The sequence below is a fragment of the Dipodomys spectabilis genome, unplaced genomic scaffold (assembly GCF_019054845.1).
Source record: "Dipodomys spectabilis isolate Male_0828 unplaced genomic scaffold, ASM1905484v1 ptg000081l, whole genome shotgun sequence".
In the NCBI taxonomy this organism is placed as follows: Eukaryota; Metazoa; Chordata; class Mammalia; order Rodentia; family Heteromyidae; genus Dipodomys; species Dipodomys spectabilis.
The window spans coordinates 1,086,552-1,106,318 of NW_024870758.1; the positions used below are offsets into that span (position 1 = coordinate 1,086,552).

General features: G+C 42.7%; 1 protein-coding gene across 3 annotated transcripts in view; it reads left to right on the forward strand.

Moving 5' to 3' along the window:
• Positions 1–19,767, forward strand: part of Mgat5 (alpha-1,6-mannosylglycoprotein 6-beta-N-acetylglucosaminyltransferase) — a 228,350-nt gene that overhangs the window by 124,149 nt on the left and 84,434 nt on the right. For all 3 annotated transcript variants that reach the window (XM_042683383.1, XM_042683384.1, XM_042683385.1), the window contains one exon: positions 4,676–4,809. In XM_042683383.1, the coding sequence (XP_042539317.1) occupies positions 4,676–4,809 (134 nt within the window). The remainder of the gene's footprint in view (positions 1–4,675; positions 4,810–19,767) is intronic.

Genomic DNA, 19,767 nt, shown 5'->3' on the forward strand with positions numbered 1-19,767 from the left:
AATGCAATTCCTATTAAAATCCAATGACGTACATTTCTGAAACACAGAAAACAGTCCAAAAATCCATATGGAACAACAAAAGACTTAGAATAGCCAAAAATAATTCTAGGCAAAAAAGACAACATGGGAGGGATCTCGATGCCAGACTTCAAACTCTACTATAGAGTCATAATAAAGACAGCATGGTACTGGCACAAAAAGAGACCCAAAGACCAATGGAATAGAAGATCCAGAAATAAAACCACATGCCTGCAGTCAGCTGATATTTGACAAAGGAGCCAAAGACATACAGTGGAAGAAACAGCCTATTCAACTACTGGTGCTGGGAAAACCAGGAGGCCACATGCAGAAAACTAAATGTGGACCCCAGCCTATCACCATGCACCAACATCAACTCAAAATGGATTAAAGACCTTAACATCAAACCTGAATCTCTGAAACTACTGTAGGACAGAGTATGAGAGACACTTGAATTTATAGGCACAGGCAGGAACTTCCTGAACAGATTCCCAGGGTCACAACAAATTGAAGAGAGACTTGACAAATGGGACTACCTTAAAATAAAAAGTTTCTGCATAGCTAAAGCTATAGCAACAAAGCTAGAAAGACAACCAACTAATTGGGAAAAAATATTTACCAGAAATATATCAGACAAGGGGTTAATATCCAGTATATACAGGGAACTCAAGAAACTAATCCCTCCCAAACCTAACAAACCAGTTACTAAATGGGCAAGGGAACTAAAGAGAGACTTCTCAGAAGAAGAAATAAAAATGGCAAAGAAACACGTGAGGAAATTTTCACCATCCCTGGTTGTGAAGGAAATGCAAATAAAGACAACCCTGAGATACCACCTTACCCCAGTCAGAATGGCCCACATCCTAAAGTCAGCCAACGACAAATGCTGGAGGGGATGCAGAGAAAGAGGAACCCTATTACACTGCTGGTGGGAATGTACCCTTATACAACCACTTTGGAAAGCAGTCTGGAGGGTCCTCAGAAAGCTAAATATTGACCTCCCTTATGACCCAGTCATACCACTTCTAGGTACCTATCCTGAACAATAGGAACCAGTATACAAGGACACATGCACATCCATGTTTATTGCAGCACTATTCACAATAGCAAGGATATGGAAACAACCCAGATGTCCCACCACAGATGAATGGATCCAAAAATTATGGTATCTATACACAATGGAATATTATGCAGCCATTAGAAAGGACAAAATAATTGCATTTGCAGGGAAATGGATGGAGCTAGAAGAAATCATGTTGAGCATGGTAAGCCAAGAGCAAAGAGACAAATGGCACATGGTCTCCCTGCTAAGTGCATGTTAAATCCAAAATGTAAGGTGATATGACAAAATTAACAAGACTTAAGAAACAAAGGACTTCCACTCATCTGGTTGAATCACTACTAAATAGCCCCATGCTGCTGATCACATATATGGTATATATGTGCATACTGGAGGAAAACCAGAAGGACGACACAGAACTAGAGGGAATCAGGGGAAAACATGTAACAGCGTGACCCATCAGCTGCACTGGACATTGACCAAAATGAACTAAGCAACTCAATGGCAGCGATGGGAGGGAGGGAACAAGTGGGAAAGAGGGAACAGCTGATGCTATGCAAAACAAAAGAAATGTACATATCACCCAATGTGGAAGAAATAACTGTATTGCAAAGCTCATAGAACTCATAAATGTGATAGACAATTTGCCCCGTGAAAGTTAGAAAGTGCTTGTGACTTTAACTAAGCATCACTATCCAATAATAATGTGAAATTTGGGAAATTATGTAACCACTCAATCACAATAAAGAATTTGAAAAAAAAAAAGATACGTAAGGAAGGCATAGGTTGAGACCAGGGCACTACAGTTGTTAACAAGCAGGGCCACTGTATGTTGGATCTCCTTGGAACCAAGCCATACCTGGCCTGTGGTTACTTAAAAATCCTTTGCAGGGGCAAGTCATATCTGAGAAACCTTGTGCTGAATAAAGTTTAATGTAAAATGACAAATTCAGCTTTATCTCAAAAAAAGACAGGAGACTTCTGTGCATTCCTGGATTCATTAAGTGTGGGTGTCCTTTTGTAAGCATTTGAGATCCTCATGCATATGGAGGTGGTGGTTCATCAAGGTACCATTTCACAATGAGATAGGAAGTATGTACATGACAGGTTTGTGGTTCGAAGTCAACCCAGGCAAAGAGTTCACAAGCCTGACTCAGCAAAATGACTGTGTGGTGGTTTGTACCTGTCATCCAGCTATGAAGGAGGTATAAGTGTAAGTAGGAGGATCGCAGTCCAGGCTAGCAGTGGAAGAATTCCGGGAAAATAAAATGAAAGGGGTAATGGGTGTAACATAAGTAATAAAGTGTCTATCTAGTAATTGCGAGGCCTTGTGCTAGTTAACACTTTGGTACCACCCGCCCCCATACTTGGATGAAAATTTAAGGGGAGCTTAGAAGTCTAACTTGTTTATCATATACTGTCAAAAGTTGGTGTAACATCAAAGTATAGTCACAATGCAGCAGAACCTGCATTTTCTCACAAGTGTTTGGAACAGACTGTTTACTCTTTTCTACCCCCTTACCAACGAAGCTATTCCAAGGGGAATCTTAGACATAAAAATTTCTATATATGTATTTTCTTTCTTTGAGAAACCTAATAAACGTTTTACTTTTTTACTTCACCTTAATGTAGTCTAACAATGAAATAAGATCTGTTAAATATCTTACGTACTGCATTATTTCATTTCTTTACAAAGTGTCCACACAAAGAATAGATAACTGAATCACCAAAACATATATCTCAACAATAGTGCACTAGATACCACATTGATTTTTCAGAATAAGAAGAAAAAAAAAGCTCACAAAGTCTACAGGATTTGATTCTGGCTCAGAATTTTTCAAAGTAACAAAAATCTTTAAAAGACATGGTAAGCTACCTAATGACATTCAGCATGCACACACGCTGTCTTCTCCTGCCCCATCCTCTTCAATCCTCTCTCTTTTTGGGCTCCTCAGAAAGAAAAGAAGCCGCCATCCCTCTTGTTGGCGGTAGAATTTATTCAGTAATTTACTTCTCAGCCAACTGCAGCCATTGCCCTTGCCTCTGGGCACTTGTTCAAAAACACAGAAATGAAATAACAGATCGGCCAGACCCAACACAACTCCCCAGCCACAACCCTATTATCTCTGGTTCTGTCACCCCCATTAGGCAAAGGCCTGGGAAACTGGATGGTGACAGCACAGTATTTATGCAAGCTGAGCATCTCCATAGCTCCAGGCTTTTTGCCAGCATCCCTTTTCCTCTGGCTGCTCCCTGCGCAGGACGACAATAAATGAAGCTGGGGTGTTGACTCCTAGGCCTGTGTTGTCTACCTCACACTGCTTAAAGAGCTTCCGTGACTTTGTGCCTGGGAAAGGTCTCTTTAGTTCCAGGAAAACCACCACTAAACAAAGGAACCTACTTTCCTATTTGTTAACCACCCACCTGTGAATGGATGTGGTTGATGTTGCAGCGTGCAGATTACCGAATCACAAGACTAGCTCAATTACTAGGAGGATTTGGTTTCCTGTTATTTATAGCTAGCCTATTCAGGTCAGACCAAACAGAGAAGTTGCTTCATTTAATATTAGTCGTGTGTGGTCTCTGCTGAGCTGTCTCTAAACAGATTTGTCTGGACAGGATGAAGGCAGAGAAGAGGGGCTCTGCTTTATCAAGAGCAAATCAATTGTCAGTACCTACTGAAACTCCTTTTCAAACCACTGGCTCACGGTGCAAATATTTGAGGAGCTATAGAATTCAATCTCTTGCTGGTGAAGTGTTAAAATAGAGAAGTTGTAGGCTCCATGGTAAAGGAGAATCCAGAAAAACAAGGATCCTCTGTTGTGGCTGGCTTTAGAGAGTGGTGACTTTTAGAGAGTAGACTTTGCCTTATGTTCTGTTTGCATTCCATGCACCTGTTCAAGTTAGCCCCTCAATCACAATCCTGTGTTGCTTAAGGGAGGTGTCCTCTAAAAGCATGACCTTATGACACTTTGTCATTGTGCAAACATTGAAAGATGGACTTCCACAAACCAAGAAGTTTAGGATGTCAATAGGCCCTATTGTCTTTTAAGACCACTGTTTGCATTGTTACTGAAACGTCATTATGCAGTGCATGACTGTCTGCCCTTGATCAGCAAGTAATTCTGAAAGAAAATAAAATTTGGGGTGATAGTACTCAATTTCCTACCCCACCTCAAGCTCCTTTTGCACAATTGGATGGTTTACGTGGCTAGAGTAAGATCAGATGGTGTGAACTCCACCCTGTTTAGAGCAACTGATCCAGCTATCTTTGTTCCTTCTGGATATCTGACAACTGAGAGAAAGCCCACCTTGTCAAAGAAGGCATGTCTACTAGGAAACCATCCTTGTCCTAAGCAGCGATGGATTTTTCCCCTCAAAAGCATAGGATCTAGTTCAGGGTAATGCAGTCCTGGCAAGAACTGTGTGCATGTGAAGATTTTGCCGGGGATGTATGTGGGAGAGGATGATCCCATACCCCTTTCAGATGAGGATGGAAACACATAATGATGAGAGATGGCTTGTAATAAATCTGTAATTGCTGCTACTGCTTGCTGATTGAACCCTAACAGCTCTTTCCTTTGTTTTCTATATCAGCTCACACCCCAGACAACAGCTTTCTGGGGTTTGTGGTCGAGCAGCACCTGAACTCCAGTGACATTCACCATATTAATGAAATCAAAAGGCAGAACCAGTCTCTTGTGTATGGCAAAGTGGATAGCTTCTGGAAGGTGAGTCAGCTCGTGTGTGTGTATGTGTGTGTGTGCGTGTGTGCGTGCATGCGCGCATGCCTTGCTCTCTGAAAAGAAGCTTATTGGATAATTTAATTTAACTTTGATCCAGGGAGTAATCAAGCCAAGTGCCCAGGGCTTAATGGGATCTGCTTATACATAAACAAGAATGTTCAGGGGTTTGTTTGCTCCAGCTCTTGGGCATCTAACCAAGCCTGTTAAACATGTCCATCATTACAGCGGTTTCAGAAACCCTTCGGCTCTCTGTATGTCTCTGGAAGTGACATACTAGTTTCTTTTACCTCTTAGATAGGAGCCCTCCCATACCTGTGGGTGTCCATATTTATAGATTCAGCCCACTGGGGATTCAAAACATTCTACAAAAAAGAATTGTGTTTGTACTGGACATACACATTTTTTATTGTTTCTTAATGAGTTATTTTGGGAGATCATAGTTCCCAAATAGTTTGCTTTTAGCCTGACATTTTTAAGCTTGATTTTTAAAAACGTGTTCTTGTGTGCACACAGTACATAACTGAATGTGGTGAAGTTGTCTTTGGTAACCTAGTGTACAACCTGACTCATGAAGACACAGTGCTTCCTCATGTAACTCTGTCCTTTGCTACATGGACAAAGCTGAACTGTCCATGCTCATATTCTGAAATGTTTTGATCAGTTATGAGTTTTCCAATAGATGACTGCTAAATGTTACAAATAACACTGACTTGGGACCTCACTCAGCCACCTACCCATGTACGCTCTAACCTAGAAATAGTGTCAGTTGGTCCTCACATAGTAAATGTCTGGAAATTAAGATTAATTGAAGACTTGTTTGGTTGTATTGCTTTAATTTCCACATTTCTTAACAAATAGGATCCTGAGCAAAGTGAACCTTCTGGGTATTGGTGTTGATGCAGGACCATCATTTCATGAGATCTGTGATCTCACTGCAGTGTTCACTTAAGATTATGATCCATGCCTAAGTGATTACCTTGGAGGCTTTGCTCTGACCCTGTCAGGAGAACAATGCTAGCCCCAGAATCATAATCTGGGGTTTAGACTTAAGCAACTTACCAGCACACGAAGGGTTTAACCCGTAAAAGGGGTAAAAACTACCATGCAGAGGAGGCCGCTCCTCATTAGTTCCTGTGGATCCTGTGATCTTGTTAAACTTGAGGTTCTTATTCGACCAGCTAGAGTGAGACCAAGACTCTCCCCTGCTCACAGGAGCCAGGCAGGTCATTCATATGTGCTGTGTGGCCTTTCAGTAGCACAGTGGGAGGAGTTCATGCTTCTGTAGAGTGCGTGGCCCTCGCTGACCAATCAGTGACTAAGGAATTCTCCTTTTTCCTGACCTTTGCCTTCCTGCCACTCTTGTCAGGCCAGCAGATCTTGTGTCAGTTTTTGCTACTGCGAATGCCTGACTTGCTGTTCCCACCCCACTTCCATAGGCATATTTGCCAGTCTTGTTCCTTCTCCTCCTTGCTGCCTGGTCCCCAACTAGGAGCATGCCTCTGATAAGCATTGGGCTCTGAGTTAATAGAAGAACCGTGTGGTCCACTGTCCTGATCTGTGTATCCAGGTACCTGCTGGTCCAGGTGGCTTAGCAACCCAGAACATTTTCAAAGCTCAAGACCTAGGCTTCTCTTCCTGCTTCTTGTCTTGGCTTCATTTTTTTTTTTTTAATAGAGCTCATCCTAGGGTTTCAGGGATGATTAAATGAGTTAATATATGTACATTGCTTAGCATAGAGTTTGACACAAATTAAATCTAAATAAATCGTTAACTATTGTTCATATCATTGCTAGTGCCAGACTGGAGATGCCACCGTAGGAATTGGTGGAGGTTAACATGGGGGGGGGGGGTCCATGGTAAACACAAAACTGCCCAGAGATACTCAGATTCCAATTTTTCATCTATATCAGCAGCTGACAAACTCTAGTCCATGGACCAAATCTAGTCTATTATCTGTTTTCGTAAATAACATTTTATTGGCACACAGCCATGGCTATTCATGGTCTATGGCTGCACTAAAATTGTAGAGTTGAGTAATTGTGACAAAGACTGAATGACCTACAGAGCCAACAATATTTACTATCTGGCCCTTTCCAGAGCAGTTAGCTAACCTCTGAACTATTCAGTGGCCTACATAAACCCTGTATCTCTCAGAGGACATGTTTGGCCAGCGGTCTCTGGCACAGAGTTCAGCAGAGACCTTTTTAGCTCATTTCAGGGTTGTTGAAATGTTGATAGATAAGCAATGCAGGAAGAAATGAAGTGTAACTTCAGTGAAGTTCTGGTCACTTTGAGCCTGGTACCTCTTAGGCATTCAGCAAAAGCTACTAATGCACTGGTAATAACAGAGGACAATAGCCGGGGAGTCTATATGGCTCAATAGCAAAGGCCCTGGATTTGATCCCTAGTATATGCTAGGCTCTGTATTCCAGGCCCTGCACTATGGCAAGGATAGGGCTTAAGTTCGTGGAGAAATTTACTTCCACTTCTTGGAGCAGTTGATAGCCATGGCTTAAGGTGATGCATGCTGGTGTCTTTTGAGAAAGAGAAGGCAGCTGTTAATCTCCTTAACCATCCTGGTTTATAGATGAAGACTGAGCTGAGGCAGTGGAATGATGACATGGCCAAGGACTTGTAGCATATGCAGTGGCAAAGCCAAAGCCAGTCTCTACCCTCCCCACTTAGAAACTGGACTCCTTGCTGCCACTTGCTTGATTGAGCTGTCCCTCCTCCATTAATCTGGAAGGCGGTTTTGTGTTTAGAGTCCAAAAGGAAGGTCTCCATGGATGACTTGAGTGTACAGCAAGATCCCTAGGCAAATACTAGAGTGACAGGTAATCTGTTGTTCCTGGCTGCTTACCACATAGATGGCCAAGTCAGCAACAGTTTTGCAGCCAGTTCTACAAAGTAAATAGATCTTAAGAAGAGTAATTCAAAGCATTTTCTGGCTCCGGATCTTAGGCCCTCCCTGGCTTAACTGCAGCCTTAGCTTGCTTAAAAACAACCAAGGTGAACCAATATCACCTGAATTTGGAGAACAGCTTTTTTCCTAGACCTCACTGTATAGTTGTGAACTAGTCCGTCCAATGGCATGTTTTCCCTATAGGCCTGAGAGATAGGGTACAAGAACTTCCAGAAACACAATGCAAAGTTCCCCTGCCTCCTGCTCTTTTCTGATCATATGTGAGAAGCCAGAGTGATCTTTCAAAAAATAAGAACTGGATATTGTTACTCCTCTACCCACAGTCTCCAATGGCTTTGTTTTCAACATACAATTTACATTTATCATGAAATCCAGCCTCAGTAATGGGTTTAGGGAGCTAAACATACCTTCTCTGAACCTACTATTACTATCTCTAGTTTCCTCACCATTGCCACACTTACCCTTGCACAACTGTCACTTCATCTGAGAGGATTTCCAGGCCAGAGCCCCTGGGACCTCTATGTCCCACAGCTGCTGTCAACGAGATGTTACTTTCCCTCTCTGTTATGGTTTGAATATGAAATATTCCCCACATGCCCCATACATTGATCACTTGGTCCCAAGCTGGTGGTGCTAGTTTGGGAGATAGTAGAAATTTTAGGAGGAGGAGTCTAGCTGGAAGAAGCAGATCACTGGGTAGACAGGGGCATGCTTTTGAAGGCTGTAGTAACCTGGTCTCCAGCTACTTCCTCTTTCTGCTTCTGTCTGCCATGAGGTAAAGAAGCTTGTTGCCCACAACCTCTTACTACCATGATCTGTTCAAGGATATAAGGCCAAACAAGCAGGAACCGAGCCCTCTGAAACCTTCAGCAAAATCTTTCCTGTGTTACGCTTGTTCTCTGGGGCAATTTGATCACCACGTCATAAAAACAACTGACTCATTATTTGGAGTATGATCCAATTCATTGTCATTCTGTTTCACCGTCTCTCTCTTTACTTTCTAGACTATAAGCTATATGGAGTGGGGGGGGGGGGGGGGGATTGGACCTGTTTTGTTCCACCTACACTGCCTGGCTTATAATAGGCATTCAGTAACTACTTAAGAAGTGAATCTCCCTTTGATCTAGCTTAAATAATGATTTGTCTTGGAAACCTGGGATTCAGCTTGGATTGGTTTTTGCTGGGGACATTTCCTTGCTGACCCTATAGAGGATTCTAGGGCCTTTAGAACTCAACGGTGAGGTTGGCAGTGAAATGACATGGGAGGATAATTTTGCATAAGGGGTCAGGAGCCTCACTCTGGGCCAGCATTCATGTCCTGAGTGATTTGAGACAGGTGACTCCAGCCTTAGTTTCCAGTCTTGTATAAATGAAGGCATTGGTTGAAAAATGAGAATGAATTATGGATACATGCAACAATGTGTTTGACCTCAAAATAATTAAAAGCATTCATGCCATATGGTTTTTCTGGTATAAAACTAGAAAATGTAAACTAAATACAGTGACAGAAAGCAGATCAGGGTTTCTGAGGCAGAGCTAGTGGGAAAATGGTTATGTTCACTGTTTGGGGTGTGGCCATGGCTTTCTATCATATGCCTATGTCAACACTTATAAAATTATTCCTTATAAATGTATTCGGTCCATTATATGTCAAATACCTCAAGAAATATGCAAATTGCAGGCTATGGGCAAAATCCTATTTGTGGCCTATTTTTATACAGACTATAAGCTAAAGATAGTTTTTATATTTTGAAAGCTTTTTAAAAACACAAAACAATGCATGACAGAGCCTTTATGTGTTTCTACAGAATCTAAAATATTTGTTATCTGACCCTTCCCAGAGAAAGCTTGCTGACCCATTGGAGAAGGGCTGTAATTATTTACCGGTGTTCTTTGGGCTTCTGTAGTCCACTGTGAGAGGCCCAAGGACAGGCACAAACCCCACCAGAGAAGCTCTGATTATCAAGGCATAGGTTAGGATTTTCACTAAGTTAACTGTTTAAAACCAGTTGAAACCAATTCTTGTCTCTACAGACCAGGTGACCCTGGAGTCTTAGAATCCCACCCCCCAAAACTATGTAATTATCTAGCTCACTAATTTGGTTGACTTTGGCTTATTTTAAATTAATGCAAAATGGGAAATAGGAGTCATTTAGAGAAATGCTGCTGGGTTTGATAGGAGAAATTAACTGCTCTTAGCTCATTGTTTTAATGAACTACCAAAGACCTTTGCAATTAAAAAAAATGTACTTATATCCTTGAACACTTCTTTATAAGTAGGTTAAAACATGTCATCCTGTTTGCTTTTATAGAGATAAATGAGATAAATTTAACCCCACCTTATGTCAAATCAGCATATACATTTTGAAATCATGAAATGGGAATTTGGATTTGCTGATGGCTGATGTCATCAAAGCTCTTGGTTCTCATTCTAGCCACAAGAGCCTTGGAAGATAAAGGATTTCTGGTTTTTTCCCTTGGGAGACATGTTGAGCAGAAAAGACTTGGTCATGGTCCCTTGGAGACTGTGCTTGCTGGACACATGTCAGAGTCCAAGATATGGGTGGAGAAAAGGTATCCCCTTAAGGCCAGCCATTCATCAAGCTGTGGTCACACTGTAGAACCACATCCTCAAATTCAAGTACCAGCCTGGGGTAGGTTAGGGAGGAACAGAGGAGGCATCTGATGCAGAGGGAAATGTCAGAAATAAATCAGTGCTTTTAAGATGGCAAAAGTACAATTCAGAAGACTTGAATGACTTTTCAAAAATAGTATTGGCTTTGTGCTGATGGTAACCTAACCCATGCCACTTCTAATACATAGTATTTGATGAGTGTGTTCATGCAGGAAGAAATGGAGTTCAGAAGACCAGGGCAGCTTTTCTCATCTTGTTTTCCTGGTTGAATATTTCCCACTTCAGCAAGCTTTCTGCTATCTTTTTTTTTAACTCTGCAGTTTTCTTGTTGGTTGGCAGAGAAAATAAGTTCTCCCTGGTATACCCTGTCCCAGCCTAGAGATCACAATGTCTTGGGAAAACAGACTTCCCAAATCTGATGGGGGCCACACCCTGCCCTGGCTGCTGTCTATGGCATTTGTTTGCCATCTGGGTCTCACTTTCCTCATCTATAAAATGAGGCAAAGGACTGGATGTTCTTTTGTTTCAATCCCCAGAGCTTCATGATTCTATAAACTCCTCCTTGGCCTCCTCTACTTCTTGCACAAACAAGGGCAAGGAGGAGATAGCCTCTGGGTTCATAGTCCATCAGAAGTAGGGCAGAGCCAGAGAGGAAGTCTAAGTGGAGGAAGGAAGTACATGGGCTAGGCCCAGAATTTATGGAATTGAATGCTTGAGGAATGGATGGGCTCCCTGTGACTTAGTATCTACCACTGTAAAAAAGATTAAACAGATTCATTGACAGTAATGCTCACGTGGTCAACAGTGTGGGGCCTGCTGAGAATTGATCTTGGACTTCTCATCAAAGCATAATGCAAAGAAAGAAAGGACTCTTTTCCTGCCTGTTTGGGAATACTAAACATGATGTCTGTCCCTGCCACACTCAGGATATTAGCCCCTTTCTGTCTTGTACTGGTGAGTACAAGACTCCTGAAGAGTTGGAGTGTGACCACACTGAATGAGTCTTTTCAGTTCTTTGGGCCTCTGTGTTCTCACCTATAAAATGGGTGGTGATAATATCATCATCTCTACATTAGAGTTCTTGTAAAGAACACTCATGTTTCCCCAAACCATGTAAATACATTCTGAGAAATGTGTCATTTGGTGATTTCATCGTTGTGCAAATAGCATAAAAGGGTATAAACTACTTGAACTAACATGGCTACAATGTCACTAGGTTATATAATCATATGGAATATTAGATTGTTGACCAAAACACCATGTGGCTCAGGACTGTATAAAGCTATTAGAATAGTGCCTCATGTATTAATATCTATTAGTTTTCCTGCTACTAATGATTGTCTAGGAAAACTAAAGCCCTTTTGATTAGAAGTACTAAAATGTGGGGAGACTCGGAGGCCTGAATACTGGTTGAAGAAGCTGGTAGCCCAGGGAAAAAAAGGCTTAATTGTGGTTGAGTGGGTGAGTCATTACTTGATGATGGAGAGGCAAACAATGAGGGGTGAACCTCCAAAGGACACAGAAATCAGGCTGCATCGGATGTCCCCAGTTTTCCAGGAATATCAGACAAGGAATAACTCCAGAGATGAGCCACCCAGAAGGCCATTAAGCCCCTGCTGCTGTTGGCTGAAAGGATGTTAGCAGGGCTTCTGAAAAGTATCTAATGCCAGGGGATATGGGGCTGTCTTCACTATGAGATCCCTGGCAAACCATGCTTTCTGCCTTTGAGGAATATGGGTGGGAAGTAGCAGGAGCAAACGAAATGAGAGAACATTCCCCAGGGGAAAACTTGGCCACAGGCTGACAGTATCAAAAACTAATGTTCCCCACACTGTATTTTTTATCAAGATAGAGCTACATGCCTAAAGCAACAGAGACAGCCTTTGGGCGCCCATGGGCTAGCACAATATTTTTTAAATTGGAAAATTTGCCAGATGGGGGAAGTTCATCTGCAAAGCCAGAATTCTCAGCCTCCTTTGAAAATTTAGATGATGTAGCAAATCGAAATCTCATGCTTCCCAAGCCCAAGACTGTCTGGAGCCAACATGGACAAGCGTGCTGTAGTCTTCCTATGATGACAATCCTTTGGAGATCCTTTCTACTCTCCATTAACCTCTTTGGCTCCCACAAGAATTTGTGTTTTTTGAGTAATTACAGAGAAGCCAGGAAGCAGCCACCTTATTGTCCAGTTCTCGGGGAGGTAACAGGCTTCCTTTGAAAAGAAACAGAAAAGGAACTTGGAATGGAATAACTTCCATAATTCAGTGAGGCCAAGTCATCCTGGCCAATCAGAGGCCTCTTATGAATTCTGTCAAGTTTTGAAGGATACAGGCAGGTGAAGAGGAAAACCAAGGCCCATCTTTCAGCATGTAACACCAGAAGGAAGTATGAATGTTAAGTCTTCCTGGTGCCATTCCTTTAAAGGCCAAACATGGTTCAAACCTTTGGGTGATGTACTGTAAATTAGAGGAATCTACTATATATTCTTGCTAGACCTGGCCCCAAAAGAACACATTCCGGGTGACAGCCACTTCTGATATAGGCTGCTGTTATGCTTCTGGCAGTCATGCCAGGGAAGGAAATTCAGTTGTCTTCTTTGGGATGGACTTGGGCTAGTGGAAAATATGTCTTCCCCTCCACCCTGCCACACACACACACACTCACACACACACACACACACACACACACACACACACACACACCTCTGCCACTGATCCTCCTGGTTTCAAATGTAATCACGTTTCCAAGCTTTTGCCCACCTGCAAGGAAAAACTCCTTCTTAGAACTCAGTTGATAGACATGCTCGTGGTTAGTGCTTCCAGCAGTAGCTTAGTCATAGGTGTAGGCAAGAGCTTCATGTGGTCTTCAGGTGTAGCATTCATTCATGGGCGAAGTTTGCAAGCTGATTTCCAGCTTTTGTTTTCCCCAAGGAAAGGCAGGAAAGTTAAAGGTCGCTCTTAGAAGCGTGAGCATGATTAATACATCACACATAGATACATACATGCATACGTACAGTCATACCCCCATGCACACATACATTCTCACATGTATACATGTGGATGCCATTATTAAGGAGTTATTAAGCATCCAGATATCAGGTCCCCTGCTCAGCCTTATCTAGTCAGAAACTCGAGGGAAGGGACTGGGAGTCTCTGTTCAACACATGTCCCCAACAAGCTAGTCTGGGAAACACTGTACTAGGTATTTAATCTTCTTAAATCAGAAAAGCCTTATCGTCCTTCTCTTGCATGGCAGGTGTCTGGCTGTCTTAACCACCATTCTGTATAATACACTGTGCCCTTATTTTACTTGGACTTTGTTGCCCAGTACAGCAAACCAGAAACATGGCCAAGTCCCTAGAGAACTGCTCCCCTATTGCTATGGCAACAGCCAGTCACCCAAATTAACTGGAAGGTATGAACAGCTGATACTCCAGGGATGACCCAAAGAATGCTTGCCTCTTAACCCAGGAGTTCAGATAACAATTTACATGTATTATTGAGGCTTCAAAGCATTTTCTCATAGCATCATGAATCATATATGAGGCTATGTATGTGTGTGCACCTGTGTGTGTGTATATGTGTGTGTATATACATGCATGCCTACCAGTCTTGGGACTTGAACACAGAGCTAGGCTCTTCTCCTTTTTTGCTCATGGTTGGTACTCCACCACTCGAGCTACACCTCTACTACCAGCTTTATTTGCTGGTTAATTGGGGATAAGAGTCTCTCAACTTGTCTGTCTGGACTGGCTTCAAACTAGGGTCCTCAAATCATAGCCTCTTGAGTAGATTGAATTACAGATGTGAGCCATTGGTATCCCACAGCACATGTTTTTACAGGTGATGACATAAAGCCTCAGACATTTAAAAGGAACCATCTACCTTAAAGTATGGATGAGTGTTAGTCTTCCTGGTGCCATTCCTTTAAAGGCCAAACATGATTCAGACCTTTGGGTGATGAAGGGTAGATGGTTAGGGAAGCAGTAAAGGGACCTGGGGGTGGAGACGGCCTTTCTTGATGTGACCCCAATGGAACCACTATTCCCCCAGTTGCCCCACCGTGACCAGCAGCCTTCCTAGTTGTGTCAACAAATCACTGACGCAAATCACTGCAGCTGTAATAAATAAAACATAATAAATGTGGGTGAAAAGGAGCACCTGGTGCTCAACAGAGGGTCTCCTCCAAAAGCCAGGACTGGCTTGGAAAGGAGATTTGGTCAGCCTTCTAACATCTTGAGGGTGGAGTGCTTCTAGAAAGAAGGTTTCCAATGCTGCCTTCTGCTCTAATAATGCTGAGATGATTTCATTCCTAGTTCTTAGTAAACACAGCTGTTGTGGTTGCAATTTGCCTGAAGTCTTTTTGCTATCACTCCAACCCTAACAGTTTGGCAACTGATACGGGAAACGGTGTTGAGAGGTGGGGAAAATGGTTGCTGTCAGGGCAAAGAGAGGAACAGGGGTAGCTGTTCATGGACAAGATTCATTGAACGAATCCAGGTGTACAGAAGTATGCTAAACTAAGGAAGAAGAGAGGGTGAGGAAGAGAAGGAAGTGGAGAAGGAAGAGGAGGAGGAGGAGGAAGGGGCACATCTGAGCTACCAGAGACTTTGGTGAAAAGATGATGGGGAGAAGAAAAGTTACAAAAAGCATTGCCATGTTACTCCGTATCTGTGAAGATAGAGTTAAGATTTTTCTTAAAGGAAGATAGACCCAATTTTATGAATGTATTGCCTCTGAGTTCACTATGGTCTGAAAGACTTGGCCTTCTGAATGCGATGGAGCATGGATTTGTAAGAATAAGATAATCATGTTATGATATTTTTCTCCTCGATAGAAAGAACATTGTTGAAAGTAAAGAATAGAGATTAATATGTTTGGGGGTGAGAATTGTAAGCATAGCTCAAAGTCTCCTAAAAGTAGAGTGAAAACCTGAAAAGACAGACCTGTACCCCTCCCTTCCAGACAGTGGTTGGTTGTGCCAAGTGGGAGATAGGTTGCATGGTTTGATCCTGATATACTAGTCATGGTGGTGAAGCAGGGTGATGCCCCCTCCTGTTTCCCCTCACAGGTCCATGCAGGGACTCAGCTCATTTGAGGTGGTACAGTCCTGACCATGGAGAGACTGCCAAGGGCACCGCCACCCTGTCAGCTTTCCCAAGGAAAGGGCAACTTGGATATCTTCATTTGATTCAGGGCTAAAAGTCACTAGGGAGCATGTTGCTCATTCCCCATTGGTACTGCTAAAGGCTGAGACACTCCTAAAAGGATGCTTGACTATGGTCCTTCTGGTCCACATATGCCATCATACTCAGAAAGCCAGTTCAGCAAAACTACAGCAGAAGATCTATGCCTATTTTTGGAGGGAAAACCAAAGGAGATGGATTGTGTGAGAGTGCATTGGCACACAGCTGGCTTTCCATGACCGCTAGAATATTGGAGGGGTAATTTGTAGAAACTGAAATAATAAGATTTTCTGTGGAACCTGCTATATCAGTGCAGAACCAATACTCTGAGACCTCTTGCTGGTGGAGTTTGATACCAAAAAAAAAAAAAAAAAAATACAGATTGAGCAAAACCTTTACAATTTACAACATGGACTTGTTGGAAGCAGAATCCAGGAAGTATTACCAGCAGTATTATGACATTGAGAAATAGTGACAAACCAGTTGAGAAAATATTTTTAAATGTAATACTGTGTGTGCTTCTAAAATCATATTTGGGCTCTATGTATGATTTTATACTGAAATAAAAATCATATAGGCAGCATATGCTCCTAAAATCTGGCTCAGGCTGTGTAGTCCTGAGTATTCAATAAGTCCATCTGTACTCAAACTTAGTCAAGAGAAATCCAAAGCCATAGGGTAGCCTGGAGGGACAGCAGAGCTCCAGGGAGCCCGGGAGATAACTGCCCAGCTGGAATAGGTACCGCTGGCTGGCCTTTGCTCCTCTCATATGCTTCTCCTTTTGACTAGATTGAATTCCTTTGGAGGTGATGGTAACATGTGAGTGCTTTCCCTGTGCCAGGTGACACCATCACAATGAACAAAGTCAGTACTCTTATTAACCCTAGTTTTGAGGTAAAGAACTGGAGCTGTGCAGGTCAGATTCAGCTGGTGGTCAAGATTTAAAGTAAGGCATTGCTCTGTGAGTAGACTTGCTCTCTGAAATGTTCTATCCCCTTGAATTCCAAGAACCTAAATATACCCTGATGGCAGAGGATAGACTTTGAGGATAAATTCCATATGTTTGCATCTGGAAACTAGAAATCCCTTAGGCTGAAACTGGGGTGGGTAATAGCATTGTTTATCTTCGTTGCAATACAAGTGAAATCAAACCTTATTCTAACAGTGAAACTTTGGATTTCATTCTATGTATAGTGATCATTGTTATGCTAATCAATTATTAGGAACCTGCCTGTACACTGGAGGTTGCAAGGCTCTATCTGTCCTCAGAGAGCTTGTTTAGAGAACCAGGTGACCTGGACAAAGAAAAGATGGAGGGTATTTTAAAATAAAAATAAAACATTTACCATGGGGTACAGCTCCATAGAAGAACACTTGCTTAGTATGCACAAGGACCTAGGTTGGATCTTCATCACAGTCAAGGAAAAGTGAGTGGAAGAACACATCCGATGTGCTGCAAAAGGCAAGTGGGCGAGTTTCATGTACGTGCATAGGGGGAATCCCATCTCATTTCCCTCATTCCATCATCGATACATCTCAAATGAAAGAGCCAATGCCAGTGGAGTTGGGCAGGAATTGTAGCATTGGCTGTTACTGTGTATGTTCATCCTCTATCTAGGCTGCTGGGGGTTTCATAACCATGGCAGTGGGATTCCATGGAGGACAGCCTCATAGGGTCTTGCACATTGTCCCCAAAACCCAGAGGACACCACTGCAAAATATGGAATAGAGCTGTCCAGCCCTGATGGGATCCAAGCCAAGCAATGTTTCAGGTCCTCAAAGCCTGCTGGGTCTGGCCAAGCCTCCAGATGGTGCCAGTGTGTTCACAGTGGGTAATGTCAGTTAGGCTGAAATTGTCAGACCAGATTGCCCAATGGTGTCCAGTAGCACCATTAACTGAATCTTACCAGCAGGAAACCAGGCTTTACAGACATGGAATTTGAACTCACTGCCAAAAGGAGGCTATGTCCAGTTCAAAGGCTTCTTAACTCTCTTCTTTTAGTTTTATCTCCTCTCCTATCTTTTCCTTTTTCTCTTTTTTTAAGTTTAAATAACAGAGTTAATGTAGAGCTTGTTTGCTGAAGAATATAGGGAATTCATCCCAAATCAATGTCCTCTTATTTTCTTTTAGCTCCACCGTGTGAAATAAATTGACAAATGGGTGATACAAGCCAATAATACCTGAGTAATAATTTGAGGAAACGGGGTTGTAGCATTTCCATGGAATTCCTCTGTTTGGATCAGATATCAGTTCTACTCAGTGAGCTGTGAGCCCAGGATGGCTTCTGGTTGGGGAGAGCACTATCCATGGGCCTATGGAAGGAAAAGCATAACAGCTATCTCGTAGAACTCAGCTGAAGCCAGGGTACAGAAGATTCACTTTGCTTCCTTTTGTTTTGTGAGAATATTCTGACTTTCGCTGGCCCATAATCTGAAGCTAGAGCCCCCTGAAAATGAACTCCCTAGGTTGCCAGAATAGATCCCACTACCAGCACCATCAACAGGTAGACTAAGTCATCCTTCTGTGTACTGGCCATCTCTGCCCTCACCATATCCTTTGCCTATCTGGATCATGTTTTCATTCTTACAGTGGGCTCACAATGCCGAGTTGCCCATTTCACAGGGTTGACATGGGGGGGTCAAATAAGAATTGGAAAAGTGCTTTTCAAACTAATACAATCTAGGCAGCTGTGCCCAGGAACCTCTTCGGGTCAATTAGAAGTACGTCCTTCTGTGAGCAGGAAACCATCTTAACCAGCAATGAATGAGGGATGCAAGGGCTGGCTTTTCTCATGCAACAAAGTCTGAGGTGGACAAGCCAGGGAGGGCTAGTTTCTCTTCTTAATGTCACTAAAGCCCCTGTCTTTTGGCTGTCATCTTTAGTATGGCAGCTTGCTCATATAGGGTCCCAAAGCTCCCTCAGCTCCAAGACACAGGGCAGAGTGAAGGAGCATAAGCCAGCCATGTGGCTAGTTTCTCTTCTTAATGTCACTAAAGCCCCTGTCTTTTGGCTGTCATCTTTAGTATGGCAGCTTGCTCATATAGGGTCCCAAAGCTCCCTCAGCTCCCAGACACAGGGCAGAGTGAAGGAGCATAAGCCAGCCATGTCCATTCCGTTTATCAAGAATCAGAAGCTTCCCTTGTAGTTCCCCTGGTCACTTTCTGTTGGAGATTTTTATCATCCTATAACTCAAGTTATGTGGCCACCTAGGGCTACTAAAGAGGGCAGGAGAATCGGGGGAGGAAACTGCCGGGATTGGCTTATCTTTCACTTGCTCTATTCTCAAGTGTCTGGGACTCTTAACAAGGTAGAGGGGAAGGAAAAGGGATTTTTCTCACTATCAAAGTCATATAACACATGGACAAAAACAATTTAGACACCCTCATCATATCCCTGTTTTCTGAGGACCATGCATCTCCCAATACCAGTGGCTCAGTCATCGAAGGGCTCCAGCCATTAAAACTCCACATTTCCCACAATTGGGCCCTTTTCTTCCACCTGTCTCCTCACTCCTATTTTCTGAGGCAGAAAGGGCCTCCCTACTTCTGTAGAGAGAAGTGACTAATGCCTTTATTGTCAGATTACCAGGTGTGTCTGAACAGGAAACCTCAGACTTAATTATAACACACTTCTTGATAGAAGTCTTGGCTTCTGACTCTCTACTTTCAACCCACTTAGAAGGCCACTAGACACAATTAAATCCATTAACCTTAGAAAGAAAGCAAGTAAGCCCGTATATTTTTGGCTTCCTGTGCTTCAGACTCACCCTTTCTATTTACGCTGTGGAAATGGATCTGGGACCTAGCGATTTTTGTATCTAGGGCTAGAACATTGCCAGAAGAGCGTTCTGAAAAGATGACACAAGAGCAAAATAATTAAATGATTTTCTGTCTAATTAGGAAGTAGATTCCGAAGCATCAGTATCCAGATGTTAGGAAAAAAGGTAGAGACCATGTGACCAAAGCAGAGTGAGGGAGCTTAGGGCTGCACATCCAGGAAACAGACTGTGACTGGATTCTCCTCGGTAAATCTAATCCCCAACCCCTCCAGAAGTGTCCTGAGATTCCCCAGAGCCAGGCTAAATAGCAGTTAAAATCAGGAGCCTTTGCAACAAAGCAGGCTTCTTTTCCAGGCTCTGCCATTGCCTGGTATGTGTCTTCTTTGCATGGCACTTATCTAAGCCTCAGTGTTCTCAGCTA